Source organism: Notolepis coatsorum (genome assembly GCF_963971535.1).
Source record: "Notolepis coatsorum genome assembly, chromosome: 6".
NCBI classification, from domain to species: Eukaryota; Metazoa; Chordata; class Actinopteri; order Aulopiformes; family Paralepididae; genus Notolepis; species Notolepis coatsorum.
The window spans coordinates 125462287-125479532 of NC_140170.1; the positions used below are offsets into that span (position 1 = coordinate 125462287).

At 46.4% G+C, this 17246-nt stretch overlaps 1 protein-coding gene across 1 annotated transcript in view; it reads left to right on the forward strand.

The window, feature by feature from the left end:
- Nucleotides 1-16519: 16519 nt before the first annotated feature.
- The window catches only part of dag1 (dystroglycan 1), a gene marked incomplete at its 5' end in the record, with an annotated part of 76746 nt that continues 76019 nt past the window's right edge, over nucleotides 16520-17246 (forward strand). The window contains one exon of the mRNA XM_084315738.1: nucleotides 16520-16696. Coding sequence (XP_084171864.1) covers nucleotides 16520-16696 — 177 coding nt within the window. The remainder of the gene's footprint in view (nucleotides 16697-17246) is intronic.

The window sequence follows — 17246 nt, forward strand, 5'->3', positions numbered from 1 at the left end:
CCAGTTCGGAAACCCTTGCTTTAATATCAACAATACTGCACTCGACACCCTCTTTGGCATGTCTGCTAATTATATTTAAGTGCTATTGAATGAACGTGAGTTTAAATCATGGCAGACATCAACATTGGGCTTTTGGGCTTTCACTAGACGAGGCTGGGTGGGGAAAACATTGGGCTTTTGGGCATTCACTAGGCGAGGCTGGGTGAGGAAAACATTGGGCTTTTGGGCTTTCACTAGGCGAGGCTGGGTGGGGAAAACATTGGGCTTTTGGGCTTTCACTCAGCCTCTAAGTGTAGACTCATCTGAACCACATCATTTTAGGTCAGTCAACTACCTTGTCATGGTGTTAAGTGTTAACTTTTCCATAACTGGCTGCCACTATTGTCAACAGACTAGAATCGATAACTCTGTAATACTACAAGGCAAACAGAGAGACTAGCCAGGTGACTGTACTCTACATTGACAATATGTATTTTGGACATTTTACAATACAGTGTATGTAATGGATTGGCTTGGTCCAATGAGAGGCAAGGTTTTCTGCAAGTCTTGATCTCAACATTACGGTATAGTTACTTTCACTCAAAGTCACATTCAATTCACCACACCAGCCTCCAGAAAACACACAGACTGTCTCTCCGTTGAAGTCTTGACAAAGTGGGCCATTTCAACAAGTGTTTGATGATTAGTCACCCACAATTTATGTTTAGATTAGGGATGTCCGATATTATCTGCCAATATCGGCATTAAAATGTGATATCGGAAAATATTGGTATATATATTTTTTTTTCTTTTTTTTTTTTACATTTCTATAACCTTTATTTACCCAGGCAAGCAAGTAAGAACACATTCTGATTTTATTTATTGTCAAAAGTATGCATAATGTTGTGTTAATTCCACAACAAGAGATATGTAATGTTAATTACCTGAAATTATTCCATTTTTTGGGGGGGGGGGGACCCTGCATATATCGGTATCGGTTGATATCGGTATCGGAAATTAAGAGTTGGACAATATCGGTATATCGGTATCGGTAAAAAAGCCAATATCGGGAGCTCCCGTAGCTCACCGCATATCTCGCCGCTATTTCTGCGTCAGGGAAAACCATGCTCGTCACGGATCTGGGGGACACGAGTTCGATTCCCGGACCCGCCGTCATTTCTCAGAATGTCTTCCCCTGCTCTACATCCCATTTCAACCTGTTTCTGTCGGTCATGCTTGACCAGAAAAGCTATAAACGCTAAAAAATAAAGTTTAAAAAAAAAAAAGCCAATATCGAGCATCCCTAGTTTAGATGATATAGAATACGTCTGGTGAAATGAAATGACACTACATGTCGTCTCAATATACATGAATTTGACCAGCTGTGATAAATAGCGTAGCACAGCATTACATATTACAGCAGGGGACCAGAATATACGGTAATTACCTTCAGTGCAGAGACTGAATTAATTTAATTAAATTACACATTGGTATTTTTTAACCCCAGAATTTTCCTTATCTATATTTGTGATCAATCCATGACCCAAGGTGTTGAAACAGATGTCTTGTGCTCAGGGGTGTAAAGTACTTGAGTAATTGTACTTCGTTACAATACTTAAGTACTGTTTTGGGGGATTTGTACTTTACTCGAGTATTATTAGGTTTTTCAGAGAAAAAAAACATACTTTTTACTCCTTACATTTAAAATGCAGACCTACAAAGTACAAAGTACAAATCTCGCAGGTCCAACCATTTTAATTCGTATATTTGAGTTGTTTATCTTGCCAAACTAACGTTAACGTTATTAATCCTGCGACTGCAGGTAAACAGCCATTAAATCCCCATCAATGTAAAATGAACCAGCCCATACCCATGCTGATTGGTCCTTGAGCAAGACTAGAAAGCGGGGATCTTTGATTAAACACCTGTTATCAGAAGAATAGACAGTCAGATTGACAAGCCATAGAAGATGGCCACAATGAGTGATGAAGAGGACGAAACGGTCGGCGACAGCGTGGACGGACAAGACGAGCATCCATGGCCCCAGGGCCGCCTCAGGGGGTGTGCAGGCAGTGCGGTCGCACAGGGCCTCGCGGGAAGGGGGGCCTTGCACAAAAAAAAATAAAAATAATTTTTTTTTTTTTTATTATTATTATTATTATTTTTTTTTTTTTTTTGCGAGGCCCCCCTTCCCGCGAGGCCGTTTTTCATTACAGACCTAAAATCTAGTTTTGCTTATATGTTTATATATTTCACATTAGACACGTTTGTAGAATGTGTCTGACTTGTTCCTGGCTCTGCGGCTCTGCAGATACACTATTGGAGCTCTGGGGCTCTGCAGCAGATATACTATTGGTTACAACGAAGGAAGGGGTTACATGTGTACAGTTGGCCGGCGTGCGTCAGCTGCGTCTGACTATTTTGCGCGTGCAGCATTGGAGGTTATGCCAGCCAAGACGAAGAGGACGGTCGTTCGGCAGATGGACTGAAGATGAAAGTTGTTGCATGTTAGAAAGTTCAGTCAGGCTAGCCATGTCGGCTTAGCTAAAGGCAGGGACAGCTAGTTAGCTTTAGCTACATTATAATATCGAGTGCTAACGTGTGGTTCCATCGGGATAGCCATGTCGGCTAGTAGCTTAGCTAAAGGCTAACTAGCGTTAGCTAACCTAGAGAGAGCACGTGCAGCATTGTTATGCCAAGATGAAGAGGACGGTCGTTCGGCAGATGAACTTCGTCAACTCCACGCGGTTGTCTCCATCCTCTTGGACGTTTGGTGAGTTTTTAATGCACTCTATTCTATTCCCGCCATGGAGATATCTCTCTCTCTCTCTCTCTCTCTCTCTCTCTCTCTCTCTCTCGGGCCGGCTAGCTATCGTGGCTAATGTTGGCTAACGTTATGTGGAGCCAGCGGGCCGGCTAGCTATCGTAGCTGACGTTCTGTTGGACCAGCGGGCCGGCTAGCTATCGTAGCTAATGTTATGTTGAGCTAGCGGGCCGGCTAACTATCGTAGCCAACGTTATGTTGAGCTAGCGGGCCGGCTAGCTGTCGTAGACGTTATGTTGAGCCAAGCGGGCCGGCTAGCTGTCGTAGCTAACGTTATATTGAGCCAAGCGGGCCGGCTAGCTGTCGTAGCTAACGTTCTGTCGAGCTAGCGTCAGTACCTGGCCACTCTATTTGCAGTTAGCCTATTTAGCTGATGTCGGCCGTTGGCTCCTTGCTACTTTGTTTTCTCTGGTATAGACCGTCTTCTCTTTGGATTTAAGTGTTGATCTTTGTCCTTTTGGATCTATGTATATTCATGTTGCCTTTGTGAAGTTATCTTTTTCTTCTGTTTTGTTCTTCCATTAAAAGTTGAATATCCTTTAGGGGCTCATCTTAGCTGTCTTGCTTATCTCTCTCTCTCTCTCTGTCTGGACCACAGACCCATCTCTCTCTCTCTCTCTCTCTCTCTCTCTCTCTCTCTCTCTCTCTCTCTCTCTCTCTCTCTCTCTCTCTCTCTCTGTCTGGACCACAGACTCATCTCTCTCTCTCTGGACCACAGACTCTCTCTGTCTGGATCATCACAGACTCTCTCTCTCTCTCTCTCTCTCTCTCTCTCTCTCTCTCTCTCTCTCTCTCTCTCTCTCTCTCTCTCTCTCTCTCTCTCTCTCTCTCTCTCTCTCTCTCTCTCTCTCTCTCTCTCTGAGCATTGCATTGCTTATAGTTGTCAATTGTGTCGGTCAGTTCATTGCAATTTTTCCTTCAGTCACATTTAGTTTTATCCTGCACCTGGCCTAAAACAGGTTGGATGTGCACACAGCTGCTCTACTGTGTTTGTAGCAGAGCAACCATACCTGAAGCCTTGTAAACAAAGACATCAACACTAGAGTGTGTACTTCTATCTACACAGTACAGCCAAAGCATTCCCATTGCTAGGCAAAAACTCCACCTGTTTTCTACACTGCTTCTTCCCTTGCTGGATTTTCTGCATTACTGCCACTTGTACATGTGTGTTGTGGAGAAATTTGTACAGTGTTACAAAGCGATAACACTGTATATTGACTGTAGAACGCGATCTCTCTCTCTCTCTCTCTCTCTCTCTCTCTCTCTCTCTCTCTCTCTCTCTCTCTCTCTCTCTCTCTCTCTCTCTCTCTCTCTCTCTCTCTCTCTCTCTCTCTCTCTCTCTCGCTATATGTTGACTGTATCATGCCCAGCCTCGGGCAGCGCTATTATTTAAGAATATGTTGACTGTATGAAAAAAAAAAAAAAACACATTTTTTAACCTTTAGGGGGGGGGGGGGGCTCGCGTTGAAATCTAGCACAGGGCCTCGCATTTCTCAAAGGCGGCCCTGCATGGCCCTATCTACATAAAAAATACATAGTTCAAGGACTCCAACCTTATAGTGTTGTTGAGTTGCCATCATTCAAAAACCTGATAAATGGTTTCCGACCAAGCACTAACGTCATTACGAGGCCCACTGGCTGCTCGAAGATCAGCAAAGCTGATCAAACCATGATAGAGAAAGTCACTGCTGCTATGAGTGAAGTTGAATGGATCGCGACAACAACAGATTGCTGGACAGCCCGACGAAGACGTTTCATTGGGGTAACCGCTCACTGGATCGACACTAAAAGCTTTGAAAGGCGTTCTGTTGCACTTGCCTGCAGAAGACTGAAGGGCTCCCATACTTTCAATGTTTTGGCCAGTGCCTTAAACGACATTCACTTGGAGTACAAAATCTGCATTATGGTGTGGTTAATATTGTGATATTTTCAGTGTACTCCAGTATTCTGTCTTTAATATTGTGATATTATTCAGGATAATCCAGTATGCTGTGGTTAATATTGTGATATTATTCAGGATACACCATTCTGTTTTTAATATTGTCATATTATTCAGGATACTACAGTATTCGGTCTTTAATATTGTGATATTATTCATGCTGTGATGTGAATGCCTTCCATGTTAGTTTACCTTCAATGGAGAAGTGCATAATTTTAATGCAAAAGAAAGAGTGTCCTCTGTTCTTTCATTTCAGCATTGTCTATCGCAGAACACATTCCATTGTGGGCAGAGTGTATGCTTGGTTTCATTCTAGCCTTGCCTAAACACCAGCTGATGATTTCAGTAATTGGCTCACCTCTTCAACGAACTCACCTTGTGCAATGTGTAGTTAAAATGAAAACTTGGCCCACGATGGAATGAGTTTGAGACCCCTGGTCTATCCCTTTCAAAAAAAAATTACTTTGACTTGTTAGTACTTAAATACATTTAAAAGTAGGACTTTTTTACTTTTACTCAAGTGTGTTTTTAGCCAGATACTTTTTAAGATTTTTACTTGAGTCAGATTTTGAGACAGTACCCATACTTTCACTTAAGTATAATTGCTGGGTAATTTTTACACCCCTGCTTGTGCTTATAGATTTGGATACTGCTCTGTTTTTCTACTTGAGCAGGGGTCCTTAAACCCTTTCACCTAGAGATCCAAAACAAATTAATTTAGTCACACCTTGGCGCCTAGGATCAATGAAACATGCTAGTGTCATAAAATACCTCATAATCAAATCGATGACCTACAGGTTGGTCCTATAGGTTGGACCTATAGGCTCATGAAACTTACCCCAGATAACAATAATGTAAGTCCGATTGGTTGCAGATTATGCAGAGCCACCAGATATCAGACCAGATACGATGCTTACGAAACACTAATCTAGGTGATTAATGAATGCCCCCAGGTTCCAAAGCGGAGACCTGCTGTTTGCACATTCCACAACCCAATATGGCCCGGGGGAGTGATTTAAGATGGGACCCCTCCTCATTGCAGGACAATAGATCAATAGCGTGACTTCACATGTATCTCTGTCATTCACTGAATGCCTTTAGTGACCCGGTGATGATGCCCTAGGGAGTGATACACAGGTGCAGATAGAAAGAGAGAGAGACACACAGATGTATGGAGAGAGAGCGAGAGAGAGGTGGATAGGTGAAGTGAGTGCATGCATGCATATTATATGCAATAACATATACTTGAATATACTCCATATACATTATTTCTTCAATACTGTGCCCTGGCTGATAACCAATCACTTCTATAACATGTAATTAAATGTGAAATCACTACTATTTTCACTGTATCACAATCGGTTGGAAAGTGTTGGTGATCTATACCAATCAAATTATAGCTTCACCAGGTGCTTATAAGCGATTTGTCACTTTATAAACTTGAATTCGGCCCGTAATCTGCCCATTCAATTGGATTTCATTCTTATTGAACATCACTTGCATGTTGAGTTGAGTCTCCCCATTCCAAATTATCGAAATTACAAATAGCACCTTTAAAGTTGGTCTGAGAGACTATGGTGTCTGCAAAATGGCTACTGACTAAGCAACAGATGTTAGGATTGTGTGTGCGTGCGTGTGTGTGTGTGTGTGTGTGTGTGTGTGTGTGTGTGTGTGTGTGTGTGTGTGTGTGTGTGTGTGTGTGTGTGTGTGTGTGTGTGTGTGTGTGTGTGTGTGTGTGTGTGTGTGTGTGTGTGTGTGTGTGTGTGTGTGTGTGTGTGTGTGTGTCAAACTCCAGCCTTATCTTGGTCTTTCATTTCAGACTGAGGGTCACCTGCTGTTTTCAAAAGAAAAGATTCTTATCTGTTTTACAAGATAATCTTTTAACATGATGGGACTGTATGGCAGGTAATTCCTTGATGGGGTGGTACTCTATTAGGTGAGGGGGGGGGGGGTAATGCAAGAGAAAAGAAGCCTTCATGGAAGATTTCTGGTTCAAATTCTCAGACTGACTGGGAACATGTACTGTATTATACAGGCCCAGGCGCCTGGTGCTCCTGTCAGGTATGGCAACTGAATTAGATAAGACATCCCCTCCCTCGACCACTGCTGCCACACAAGCCCTTGAGCAAGTTATTTAAGTTAACACCCAACCTATCAGCAGTGGATGTGATCAGTGACCTAGAGTGAAAAGACTGTGGTTTTACTGGGACCAGGTGTGTGTGTGTAACCCTCCCTCGCCCTGTAACTATCCTTCCCCAGGCCAATGCTGTAAAATTCGTCAAATTGTCTGGCTAAATAAGGGTAAGATAACTCCTAGCATGGCCGGACTGGAAAAATCATTCAGGCCAGATAATATAGCACAAAATATAGCGCCAGTCACGCCACTTTTTAAGCTGGTCTTGGCTGGCTAGCTCGTTTCAGCCTCGTGCAGTGCAGTGTTGTGTTCAAGGCACTTCCAAAAAAAATACGATTATTTCACTTAGCAGGCCAGGGGAAAACTCCCGATGGCCAGTCCAGACCTGACTCCTTGTCTGATGGACGATTAATCGGTTAACCCTTTATTAAGTACCAATGGGGTTGATCGCATTAATGACCTGTTGCCATTTCCCTTACCCTCCATTCAATTTCTAACATACAATGACAATACTTTGCTAGCCCAGGTTGAAAATGTTCTGATCAAATGTCCATATTGCCTCAGCACACTTTAATTATTAAATTAACCCAAAATTACCAAGCTCACCACTTTTATTAATTGCTTGGACCAATGCAGATCAAATTATGTATTGCTAGAAAATGTAATGCAAACACTTGTTGGATCATACAAGAGGCTCTGCTAACACAACTGGCTGCTAAATTGCATTACCTTAGACAAGGGGGAAATGGGGATTGTGAGCTTATTAAATGAACATTTCATCAAGTTAGATATTTTTTTATATTGATTTTTATACACACACAGACAGGTGCACACACTCAGAGGCACAGCATAAAGTATACTGTATGCACATGTAACGGTTTGAAGAATGATCAGCTGTTTTAGTTTACCGTTTTTAGTTTATTGTAAATTCTGAATGATTTGGGATAACCAACTATTGTAAATAGGTCTTTTATTTTGAAATCGTCACTTCAAGAGGAAGTGACGTATTTGCTGCGCGACATATGGTATCTGGCTTTACATGCTGCTTCCACCTCAGTCTATCCGTGAATGATAAGAGGTGAGCAGCTATCTGTGTACCTTGATGTTATATCTCTGGTCTAAGCCGATAATGTTGTAAATAGGTTTCCAAGTAATAAACCGAGTTATAAACAGTGGTTTGATGTTGATGATGTGCAGTTGTGTATCTGTTTATAAGAGATCTGGCCGTTTTCGCGAACTATTATGAGCACGTTGGTAAACCAGTATTCATGGGGGGGGGAGGGCTTTATACCTGGCTCTGCTGAGAAGTGTGTGTTCTAACTGGAGTTTTCTCCTACCACAGAGATGTGTGTACTAAACCAACATTGATGTGCTTAAGGCTGGCGGCATTGTATGTCTCTTATGCTTGACAGGTATGTTGTGATGTTTTTGGTCAATTGTATTTTCTAATGTTTTATTTTCTAATGTTTTATTCTAATGTTGTATTTTCTAATGTTTTATATTCTAATGTCTGATTCATATAGCTCAGTCTATCCGTGAATGATAAGAGAGATGTGTGTACTAAACCAACATTGATGTGCTTAAGGCTGACGGCATTGTATGTCTCTTATGCTTGACAGTATAAAGAAAAGAAGTACTCCGTCCATCCTGTCTCCCGTGTCCATTATTCAAGCAGAGCAGGAACACAGTGGTCACATTGGTGCCGTGATTCATTGATTCTTCGCTGGAGATGAACTTCATCTTCACGTCCCGGGGATTGTCCTGCTGCTGCCTGTCTACGTGGATCGGGGCTAGTACTTATCTCAATGCACAGCTTTTAGTCCTCTCTTTGTAAATATACTATAGCAGTTATTTCTGTTGTAATTGCTGCTTCCTCAATTGGGCAGTTTGAGTTTATTTTGACATTGTATATTTTTGCCAGTCCTCTCTTTGTAAATATACTATAGCAGTTATTTCTATTGTAATTGCTGCTTCCTCAATTGGGCAGTTTGAGTTTATTTTGACATCATTGTATATTTTTGCCAGACTTTTAGAATGGATTATTCTAACACCCCACTAGGAGGGAGTGTGGGTAGGGGTAGAGGCGTTTTGAATGTGCCTGCAGCTTTGCAATTTGAAAGTCCTCCTCCTTTTCGGCCAGGTGTTGTTGGTGTGGAGAATAGTAGAGGTTCCACAGAGGCTCCTTTAGTCAGTGGGAGCGGGGTTCCTCCTCACAGTCCTCATGTAGATAGCATGCATGGAGTCCCGGCCGTTAGTATGTCCACGCCGGGCCCTGCTACACCTAGTGCTGATTTCGTGAGTCAGATGGGGGAGGTGATTCAACAGGTCAGTCGCCAACTAGCACATGATATTCTCACTCAGCTTAGTCCACCTGTTAGCACTGCACCTCCCACTTCCATGCCTGCACAAGCTGATTCTAATTCATCTAGCTCACGAGTACTTGACCTGTCCCAGGTCCAGCTAGTGTCCCACAGAAAAATGAGAGATCCCCCTAGCTTCAGAGGGGATGGGTCTGATAATGTTTCAGTGGGTGAGTGGGAGGACCTAATGAGAGATTTCATCAAGAGGGGGAATTTAAGGACTGAAGAGCAGGCAGATGAAATTCTCATTAATCTCAGGGGCAAGGCTAGAGATGTGGTCAGGTTTGGCACAAGAAACAGTGACATTGATACTACCCGCAACCCTGAGGCTATATATGGCCTCCTTCGCAGACATTTTGACACAGTCCCGTGCTCGCCTCTTCCACTGGCAGACTTTTACACGACTTTACCAGAAAGAGATGAGGATGCCTTTGACTACTGGCTCAGACTTAATCGTGCAGTGGACCTCGCCATTGCGCGCTTGAAGGAGCAGAATAAGTCATTGGATTGCCCGAGCACAGAGGTAGCACGTATGTTCATAAGAAACTGCCCCTCCAAAGAACTTGCCATGACATTCAGGTCAAAGACGATTGACAAATGGTCAGCGCATGAGGTCCAAGACATACTGAATGAATACCATTGTGAGATGAGTTTGAGGGCTGTGGCGAATAGAGGGCCAAAAGAGAAGGTGACGGTGAACAGAATGGATATTTCACAGGCCGCGGCACTGCCTCCTGAGGGCCAGGATTTGTCACAGGCAAAGAGTACTGAGTCCTCTGCTCTTGAACGTGTCATTAGCATGCTCGAGAAGGTTTTGCTGCAGAGACCCGCTGCTACTACTGCAACACGGTTCAATTCAAACAGGCAGACCAGGCCGCAGCAGCCCAGGATTGATGGTTTTCATGACATGCCTTGTACTGTCTGCCGCAATACTGCTCACTCAGCCTTCACTCACTGCCGTGACAACAGACTTTGCTTCCAGTGTCATGCACCTGATCACTCCAGACGTGACTGCCCCAATGGGAGGAGACCTGCCTCCCATCAACAGTCGGAAAAACTAGTAGATCTGCACCTGGGGGAGGATGGTGCAGATCTGGTGGTGGTGACACTCCCGGCTGTGACATTGTTGATTTGGAGACTGAGTATAGTTCGCTTTGCTCTGCTGCGCCTTCTGGCAATACGGTGGTGTTTCAGGGGATACACAAACTTCAGGCAGTTGATAGTCTGTTTTATACAGACGTGTCTGTGGTGGGCAGAGTCCAGATGAAGGCCATGATAGACAGTGGATCTATGGCATGCTCTCTGAGTGAGGCTGCAGAGGCCCGCCTCTTGCAACACAACCCGGACGTCAGGAAATATCCCGCTGATGATATCATTGTAGTTGGCGCAGGCGGGCATCATGTCACACCAAAGGCAGTGTATGAGTCGGAGGTCACTGTGTTTGGCTGCGAGCTGCTTATCCCAATGCTAGTGATCCCTGGGCAGACAGATGACTTGATACTGGGCAGCAATGCTATAAAGAGACTTTTACAGTTGATGAAGAGCACAGAGAGTTACTGGAGGATCATGTCTGAACCAGGTGGTGCCATGGATGATGACTGTCGGCGGTTCTTGTCTCTCCTCTCTAATTTGGAGAGGTGGAAGGGAGAGTCTGTGCCTGACAAAGTTGGCACAGTCAAGCTGAACAAATGTGTTACACTACAGCCACAGTGTGAACACCTGGTTTGGGGAAAGTTGCCAGAGTCAGCTGGCATATCAACAGGCAGCACAGTGATTGTTGAACCGACCCAGTCAAGATCCAGGCCCAGAAATATCATGGTTGGACGAGTCATCACGCCATTATGGGGCGACAGGTGGGTCCCTCTCAAACTGATTAACCCCACCAATAAGATAGTTGTGTTAAAGAGAAATACGAAAGTTGCAGATGTTTTTCCCTGCATTGCAGTTGAGGATCTGTCTCCGCCTGAGGGCATAAAGATTAACACACAGCGTGTCACATGTAATTCTGAAGAGCCAAGGTCCAGAGAGGAGATGGAAAGAGCAAAGGAGAAGCTGGGGTTACATGAGCTGAATCTTGAAGCCTGTGAGGTGTCTGATGAGTGGAGAGACAGACTTCTGCAACTCGTCGAGAAATACGAGTCGATCTTCTCAAGACACAAGTTGGACTGTGGAGAGGCGACAGATGTCATCCATAAGATACACCTTATCGACGAGAAGCCATTCCGCTTGCCCTACCGGCGAGTACCACCGAACCACTATGAGAAGCTGAGAACTGCTCTGAATGAGATGGAAGAGAGAGGCATCATCCGGAAGTTGTACAGTGAGTACGCATCACCCCTAGTTCTGGTATGGAAAAAGAATGGTGACCTGCGCATTTGCACCGACTTTCGGTGGCTCAACGCGAGAACTGTGAGGGACGCCCATCCGCTACCTCACCAGAATGATGTCCTCGCTGCGCTTGTAGCGAATGTGTTTTTCTCGACTATGGATCTGACATCTGGCTTTTATAATGTGCCGCTGTACGAGGAGCACAAGAGATATACAGCTTTTTCGTCACCATTTGGCCTCCATGAATACAACAGGCTACCCCAAGGACTGTCAAACAGCCCTGCAACATTCATGCGGATGATGTTGTCTATCTTTGGAGATGAAAATTTTACCAGCCTGCTCTGTTACCTGGATGACCCGATGGTTTTTGCCCCCACTGAACAGCTAGCCCTCGAGCGCCTGGAGATGGTGTTTTCACGCCTCAAGAACCACAATCTCAAGCTAGCACCCAAGAAATGTCACTTTCTGAGAACGACAGTCAAGTTTCTTGGACATATTATCTGTTAGAATGGGGTGAAGACGAGGGCGGTTAGGTGGCCGAGCGGAGATTGCGTTCGTCACCAGCCCCGGAGCTGTGAGCTCGATTCGCCTGTTCGAATCCAGCTCACAGCTCCGGGGTTGTCACCAGCTTGGCTGGCCGTCTGCACTGATACAATTGGCTGTATCAGAGGGTGGGAGAAGCTGGCGGGGTGGGTCCGGGTCGGTGTAAACAGCGACTCCTACAGTTCGGTCGGGGCGCCTGCTAAGCGCGGATTGGACTTGAGGGGGATAGTGTGGTCCTCCCACACGCTACGCCCTCTCAATGAGAGTCCGCGCTGCCGGGTGAAAAAAAGCGGTGATTGGCTGGACGTGTGTCGGAGGAAGCACGTGGTAGCCTCCACTCTCCCAGATGATCTGACTGTGGGGGGTAAGTGCGCAGCGACCAGGAAGGGACTGGGAATTGGCATACGACTAACATTGGGATGGGAGAAAATCGGAGGAAAAATGGAGGGGGAAAAAGACAAAAAAAAAAAAAAAGAATGGGGTGAAGACGGACCCTGAGAAGGTTGAGGCAATAAACGATGTTCAAGAAGTTCACTTGATGGAGAGCGATGGTGTCACCGCTTCTCAGAAAAAGCTGCGGTCTTTCCTGGGCATGGTGCTATATTATCAACACTTCATTGAAGGTTGCTCCGCAAAGGCCAGACCCCTCTTCAAGCTGCTCTCCGGACAGAGACCTCAACATAAAGCCAAGGTGGGACGGAGGCCCAAGAAAAAATCCCCTCTCCCTCTGAAGCTCTCACCAAGCGACTGGGGCCCTGTATGTAAGGGTGCATTCGAGACCCTGAAGCGCGACCTAGCCCACAGCGTCACCTTAGCCCACCCTGACTTCAATGAGCCATTCATCCTTGCTGTTGATGCTTCATTTGATGGGATTGGAGCCGTTCTCTCCCAAATACCACCTGGTGAGAAAATTGCAAGGCCAGTCGCCTTTGCTAGTAAGACGCTGTCTCCATCTCAGATGAATTATCCAGCTCACAGACTGGAATTTCTGGCATTAAAGTGGGCCGTTTGTGAGAAGTTTAGCCATTGGCTAAAGGGAAGGCGCTTCACTGCATGGTCCGACAACAACCCTCTGACTTACATCCTAACAAAGCCGCGTCTGGATGCATGTGAGCAACGATGGGTCGCCAAGCTCGCTGCGTATGACTTTGACCTGAAGTATGTCCCAGGGACCAAGAACATTGTTGCTGATGCTCTGAGCCGTGAGCCATTTGTCAAGTCATGCGTGAGTCACCGCCTTGTTAAGGAGCCTTACATTGCGCTGCTGGATGAGGTCAATGGTGTGGTCAAGGGTGTTGTGCAGGATGCTTTTCGGCTTTCTAACAATTGCCAAGCCATCCAGGTGGTAGGCGAGGGAGCGTCAGATGATGGTGCTGCTCAAGACGAGGAGGACTCACGACTCGGAAGAGGCTCCATCGGTTCGGAGGAGGTCTCTGCAGTTCTGTCGGCTCATCGTAGCGGTGGAGTGTCCATGCTGCCCGGGGCTAACCCATCATCTCTCCAGCTGCCTGAAGAGGACCCGTCCATCGCTATCCCTCAAAGCCGCATCAGGAGTCTCCAGGAGCAAGATACGACAATCAGCAGGGCTCTATACTATGTGCAACGGCATAGGAAGCCTACCAGGCGTGAGAGGATGTCTGAGCCGGCCTGTGTCACTAAACTTCTTAAAAACTGGGAGAAGCTGAAGGTGCGTGATGGAATATTACACAGGCTGAAGAGGGACCGCAAGCTTGATAAGAAGCTCTTTCAATTCATCGTGCCTGACAATCTTAAGCGGCAAGTTCTCCAGGGTGTCCATGATGCAGCCGGTCACCAGGGCCAGTCAAGAACACTCTCCCTTGCCAGGGAAAGATTTTTCTGGATTGGGATGGAGAAAGACGTGATAAACTATGTGAAGCATTGTGAAAGGTGTATCCTTGGGAAGACACCCGAGCCAGAAGCCTGTGCACCCCTTGAGAATATTCGGACGTCCGCCCCGATGGAACTGGTGTGCATTGACTTCTGGTCTGCAGAGTTGAGCGACAAAAGAACAGTTGATGTCTTGGTCGTGACGGACCATTTTTCTAAGATGGCACACGCCTTCCCCTGTCAGAACCAGTCCGCTAAACAAGTTGCCCGTCGGTTGTGGAACGACTTTTTCTGCATCTACGGCTTCCCCAGAAGAATCCACTCAGATCAAGGGGCCAATTTTGAAAGCAGGCTTATAAAGGAACTTCTGGAGATGGCTGGAGTGGATAAGTCACATACCACCCTGTACCATCCCATGGGAAATGGGATCACAGAACGCTTCAACAGGACCTTGGGGAACATGATAAGAGCACTTTCCCCAAAGGAAAAGTCTAGATGGCCTCAGATGCTGCGGATGTTAACATTCAGCTATAACTGCACGGTGCACGAGACAACCGGCTTCGCCCCGTTCTACTTGATGTTCGGGCGAGTCCCGCGTCTGCCCATCGACATTATGTTCCAGCATGTACTGAATGACGAGACCGTTGTCAGCCACCACGAATTTGTCACCCAGATGAAACGAGACTTGAGTGAGGCTGCACGGATTGCCCAGAGACAGAGTCATGACGAGCAGGCACGGCACGCAAGGCTTTACAATCGTAAGGTCAAGGGTTCACCTTTGGCTTTGGGTGATCGTGTACTGCTGGCTAATCAGGGTGAGAGAGGCAAGAGAAAGATCGCTGACAAGTGGAACTCAACCCCATATGATGTCGTGTCAGTGAGGTCCCAGATTAATGTGTACAGGATCAGAGATGCTCAAACTGGCAGAGAGAAGGTGGTGCACAGAAATCTCGTCCTCCCAGTTAGTTTCCTTCCCTTGGACGAAGACATTACTCCGAACCTTCCTGGGGACACAGATCTCAGTGATGCAGCATGCGAGAGTATTCAGGTCTCGGTGGTGGAGAATAATATGGAGGATTCCGATGTCAGGACCATGGACTGGCTCATGCGCAGCCCTGATGTTGTGGATCCTGATGATGAGGATGGCCCATCGAGTCGGGCGAGCAGTATCTCTCAGATGGCATCCTGGCCAAGGCCACTGATAGCTCTGTTCACCACCACATGATAAAGGAAGGCATTAACACCAGCCCAGGCCTGGACAGTACTGCCCACTTACCTGACATAGACCCAAGCAATGCGGCCCACTCACCAGTCCTAGGCCCGCACAGGGGGGGCGCTCCTAGTTGACACAGACTCCATCTCTTGTAGTGACTCCCTGCATACGGTTGATGTTCAGCTTGAACAAGCAGTTGACACAGACTCCATCTCTTGTAGTGACTCCCTGCAAACGGTTGAGGTTCAGCTTGAGCAAGTAGTTTGCACACAACCGCAAGATAGTTACGCTGGTTCAGTTGTTACACGGTTTGGGAGACGGTCACTATGAGGCTGATTTGTGAGATGTTAGGACAGCGGGTTGGGGATGCTTTAGCTGTTATTGATCCCGGTATGTGCTCCCTTACACGTGTTTTGCCGGTCTAGATGGCAGAGTTTTATTTCTTTTTATTTCTTTCATTCATTTCTTGACTTTGATTTCATCCTGGATAATGGTCAAGCAATGGTTCAAGATCCATGTGCCTTTGTCTAGTTTGATATGGGATTAATGGCGCTGAGGGAAGAGGGTGAATAACTAGATATGTAGTAAGAGCAAGAGTTATGTAGGTATTGGAGGTGTAAACGGCATCTCTGTTTTGTCTGCGATAAGTATGGGGTCTGGTACCACACTATTCTTACGCACTTCCTTTGGAAGGGTTTCAAATTGACATTGTTATACATCAGTGCTCTAGTTTCTCTTTTTGAGAGGCTTTTTGCTTCCCCCTCTCTCCCTCTGCCATTCTTGTTTTGTGACGTTCTGGAGTATTCCCAAATTAAGCAGAATTTAAGGGGGTGTATGTAACGGTTTGAAGAATGATCAGCTGTTTTAGTTTACCTTTTTTAGTTTATTGTAAATTCTGAATGATTTGGGATAACCAACTATTGTAAATAGGTCTTTTATTTTGAAATCGTCACTTCAAGAGGAAGTGACGTATTTGCTGCGCGACGTATGGTATCTGGCTTTACATGCTGCTTCCACCTCAGTCTATCCGTGAAGGGAAACCATGTGGCGAAGCGGCTGCTGGCTAGCGGCAGGCGCCTGGATGGGGGAAGGAGGAGCGGTTGGGTTGGATTGCGGCTGGACGTGGTCGGAGCAGAGGAGGTTGAGGTTTTCGGAGGAGATGGTGGAAGGACTGTTCCGTGTCGATGGCGTGAGGATGTCGGAAGGGGAGGTAGAGTCGCTCCGTCAGGGGGGTAGCGTTTTGCAGGTTGAATGTTTGGAGTCTGGTCCTGGTGTGCCGGGGCGGTGGTGTCGAAAGCGGGAGAGACTTAAGTTTACTTGTCGGGAGAACTGTTTGATGGGATATGGAGACATGGAGGAGGCTCTAGCTTGGAGGGTGGGCTCTCGCTGTCGTGCTGTGTACCCCCCGGATGGCAAGGTGTATCTGGGGTTTGTTTCCTGGATCGAGGGTGAAGACTGCGGGGTCAAGATTGACGGATATGAAGGGTGTGAGCTGATGGGTATGTCCGCCTTGCTGCTCCCTGAGGGAGTGAGTTTGGCGATGGGAGATGACAGTATGGAGTGTGGTTCGGGGGGTGAGAGCGGGGGAGAAGGGTGGAGTAAGGTGGAGAAGAGGGGCAGGGATAGTGGGGGGAAGGGGGTGAAAAGGAAGAAGGGTAGGGGGGATAGCTCGAGTGGATCAGATGGTGAGGGTAGAGCCGAGGTTGTTGCGGGAGTGATTCATGTAGTGGTTAGGTTTGAGGGGGTGGGGGGAGTGAGCAAGTTAGGGTTGTTCGAGCTGCCAAAACTCGTAGGTAAGCAGTTAGGAGAGGTAAAGTATGCTAGAGTTTTGAGAGATGGGAATCTGGCTGTAGGGTGTGTAAGTGTAGGGCAGGTGGAGATGGCTAGGAAGATGAGGAGCATTGGTGGCGTGGGTATAAGGGAGGTAGTGAGAGTAGGGGAGAAGAGGGAGGGGGGATGTAAGGGGGTGATAGCTGGGGTACCGGTCGAGGTTAGCGTGGAGCAGCTGGTGGAAGGGTTAGGGAAGGACGGGCGTAATGGCATAGTTAAGGGTGCAGAAAGGATGAAGAGGGGGGCAG